Source organism: Apaloderma vittatum, unplaced genomic scaffold (assembly GCF_000703405.1).
Source record: "Apaloderma vittatum isolate BGI_N311 unplaced genomic scaffold, ASM70340v1 scaffold15082, whole genome shotgun sequence".
Taxonomy (NCBI): domain Eukaryota; kingdom Metazoa; phylum Chordata; class Aves; order Trogoniformes; family Trogonidae; genus Apaloderma; species Apaloderma vittatum.
The window spans coordinates 206,533-206,739 of record NW_009705494.1 but is presented as its reverse complement, the minus strand read 5'-3'; the positions used below and the strand labels follow the sequence as shown (position 1 = coordinate 206,739).

General features: G+C 67.6%; 1 protein-coding gene across 1 annotated transcript in view; it reads left to right on the top strand.

The window, feature by feature from the left end:
- Positions 1 to 4: 4 nt before the first annotated feature.
- Positions 5 to 207, top strand: part of ASB1 (ankyrin repeat and SOCS box containing 1) — a gene marked incomplete at its 5' end in the record, with an annotated part of 8,694 nt that continues 8,491 nt past the window's right edge. The window contains 1 exon segment of the mRNA XM_009865437.1: positions 5 to 111. Within this exon segment, the coding sequence (XP_009863739.1) occupies positions 5 to 111 (107 nt within the window).

The following is a 207-nucleotide window of genomic DNA, read 5'->3' as shown; positions in this document are numbered from 1 at the left end:
GTTTTGCGACCACCCCCTGGAGCACTGCGAGGACACCCGCCTGCACGACGCGGCCTACGTGGGCGACCTGCCCACCCTCAAGAGCTTGCTGCAAGAGGAGAGCTTCCAGAGGTGAGGAGGGGATGGGGGGCTCCTCTCACCCCACCCCGGCTTCCCCCACTGGGGAGGGGGGCGCCGGGTCTGGGTTGGAAGGTTTTGGCTCGCTTA